General features: G+C 41.4%; 1 gene segment (V, D, J or C); it reads right to left on the reverse strand.

The window, feature by feature from the left end:
• Window positions 1–888: 888 nt before the first annotated feature.
• On the reverse strand, window positions 889–1,744 carry LOC117935535. The segment is given in 2 exon segments: window positions 889–1,437; window positions 1,518–1,744. Coding segments are annotated over 2 exon segments (393 nt in total).
• Between the last annotated feature and the right edge of the window lie 461 nt (window positions 1,745–2,205).

Genomic DNA, 2,205 nt, shown 5'->3' on the forward strand with positions numbered 1-2,205 from the left:
TATGGCAAAGACCTGGGGCCTATTGCACAAAACCAGGATAAGGGATTAAGCCAGGATATTCAAATTGTCCTGGATGAATTTAGCTTTGACTTGGTTGTACGAACCCAGCCAAGTAACCATAAAGATTTATTCTTTGCGGCTAGAGCGGGCCAACAGCCGGGCCAACAGCCGGGCTAACATTAATCCTGGAGTCTTGTGTGTTAAATCAGCTGCCGCTCCGATCCATAATAAATGTTATATAAAAGTTATTCCGTTGTCTTCTGGATGTGTTCTGATTTATTTTTATTAACATCTATTATTTGTTGGATTTAAACCCTACTATTGCAGTTGTTTAGATGGTTAGAAATAGTTGCACTGGCACCGAGATGCGAAGTGGCAATCAGGGGAGAGTCGGGACTTTCCCTGGTGGACCGATAATGTTTTGAGGTCGCGACGGCCGGTCTGATGATAGTTATACATTGTAAGTTCTTAGCAACACCACCCGGCTGCCTGGTGAAGTGCTTGCCAGCGTCAGTCTCCACTTACTCTGTAAAAATAGAGATGAGCAGCGTGGTGTCTGGGTCTGTGCAGCTTCAGGTTTATAAAGGACTTTCTGTAGATTAAGTGGGAAAATGCAGAGATTTTCCCCAGATGACATTAATGTCATACTGTCAGAGACCAATACATTCATGATTTTATTTTATTGGTGCTTATCCTTCTCTAATACAGGATAGTTTGTGTCACTCCTTAATATGGACCAATAACGTGGCTTATATACGTACATAGTGTAGTGTACATTCATCACAACGGAAACACAACAATACTTCTTAATCTTTTATTTTAGTGCTGTCACTTGTCAACTTGGACCTTGGGAGAAGATTAAAAAATAACATGAATAATACAAGGAGACCTGGTTTTATGTCCATGTTCTGCAATTCAGTGATTGCAACAGGTCTAATATAACTGTCAGTGTAGTTAGAGAGCTGTAACGTTGCAGGTGGGAGTGTCATATATTGTGTGGCTTTTGATCAAAAGTATAACTGAGTGTTTGTGGTCCTTGAGGTCCCTCTACAGTTCAGCATATAACTCACTAATAGAGCCAACAGTGCACTGGGGTTTTTGTTCAGCTGTTGAATGGGTCTGTATCACTGTGTTGACTCACAGCACAGAAATACAAGCCTTTATCTCCAGGCTCCAGGTTCTTCACTGTGAATGTCCCACTCTCAGCGTCAGGCTTGGTGGCTGAGAATTTCTCTTTGCTGAAAACTCCAAAATCATGCTTGTTGTTTCCCATTGTTGTGAACACGATTTGTTTCATTGTTTCTCCTGGCAGCTGTCTGTACCAGTACATCTGGATGTAGCCAGCACCCTTGGTGTGGCTGCAGTTCATTGTTGCACTGTCGGCCTTGTTCTTCCACAGTATGTCCGTCTGAGTGACATCACTCCCATTAATTAGACCTGTGTGTTCAACAGTAAAAAGTTACTGTGAGTGGACATTTGTTCTCTGAAATAAACTTGCTGATATTAAAGTACTTCACCTTGTATCCAGAGTAGTGATATTAAAAAGCTGAGGCGTCCGTGTTTGATGATGTCCATGTTCTAAAACTGAGAGTGTCATACGTGTCTGTCGCTGTGCTTCCAGAGATATGAAGAGCTGCATGTGGGAGTGTCTCTGCAGAGTGTGACCTTCTCGGATCCTGTTGGCTGCTCTATAAGAAGCTACACCGTCAGTTGAAGTGTAGATAGTTAGATGTTAACTGGAGGTTCCCCTCCATTCAGGATCAGGAACACAACAAGCTGAACTGAACTGAACTTTCACAGTGATGGAAGATCAGGCTGTACATAAATGTTATCAGTTCTCATGTTAAACATCTTGTAAAATTGTGTCTTCATTACCTTGTGTTGGTCATTTGTAAATATAAAACCAAGTGTGATGAAAATGGTTTTGAGGGCAGTTGGTCCCAGGTGCTAGTCCCTGTCTTGGACACGTTACACAGAGTAGATGGTGGTTTAGAGATCAGGCAGTTATACTTGTCAGGAGTGTGTAACAGAATAAACCACTGCCATTGCAACCATCAAGTAGGGCCCCACACAGGTTTTGTATTGTTTGAAAAAAGTAGAAAGGCACAAGTTGACAAAAACCATAAAAGACTTTAAAAACAGGAAAAACTGCAAAAGTAAGGAAGATTGACTAAAATGAATTAAATAGCTAAATAATTACCGATT

This window comes from Etheostoma cragini, chromosome 20, assembly GCF_013103735.1.
Source record: "Etheostoma cragini isolate CJK2018 chromosome 20, CSU_Ecrag_1.0, whole genome shotgun sequence".
In the NCBI taxonomy this organism is placed as follows: domain Eukaryota; kingdom Metazoa; phylum Chordata; class Actinopteri; order Perciformes; family Percidae; genus Etheostoma; species Etheostoma cragini.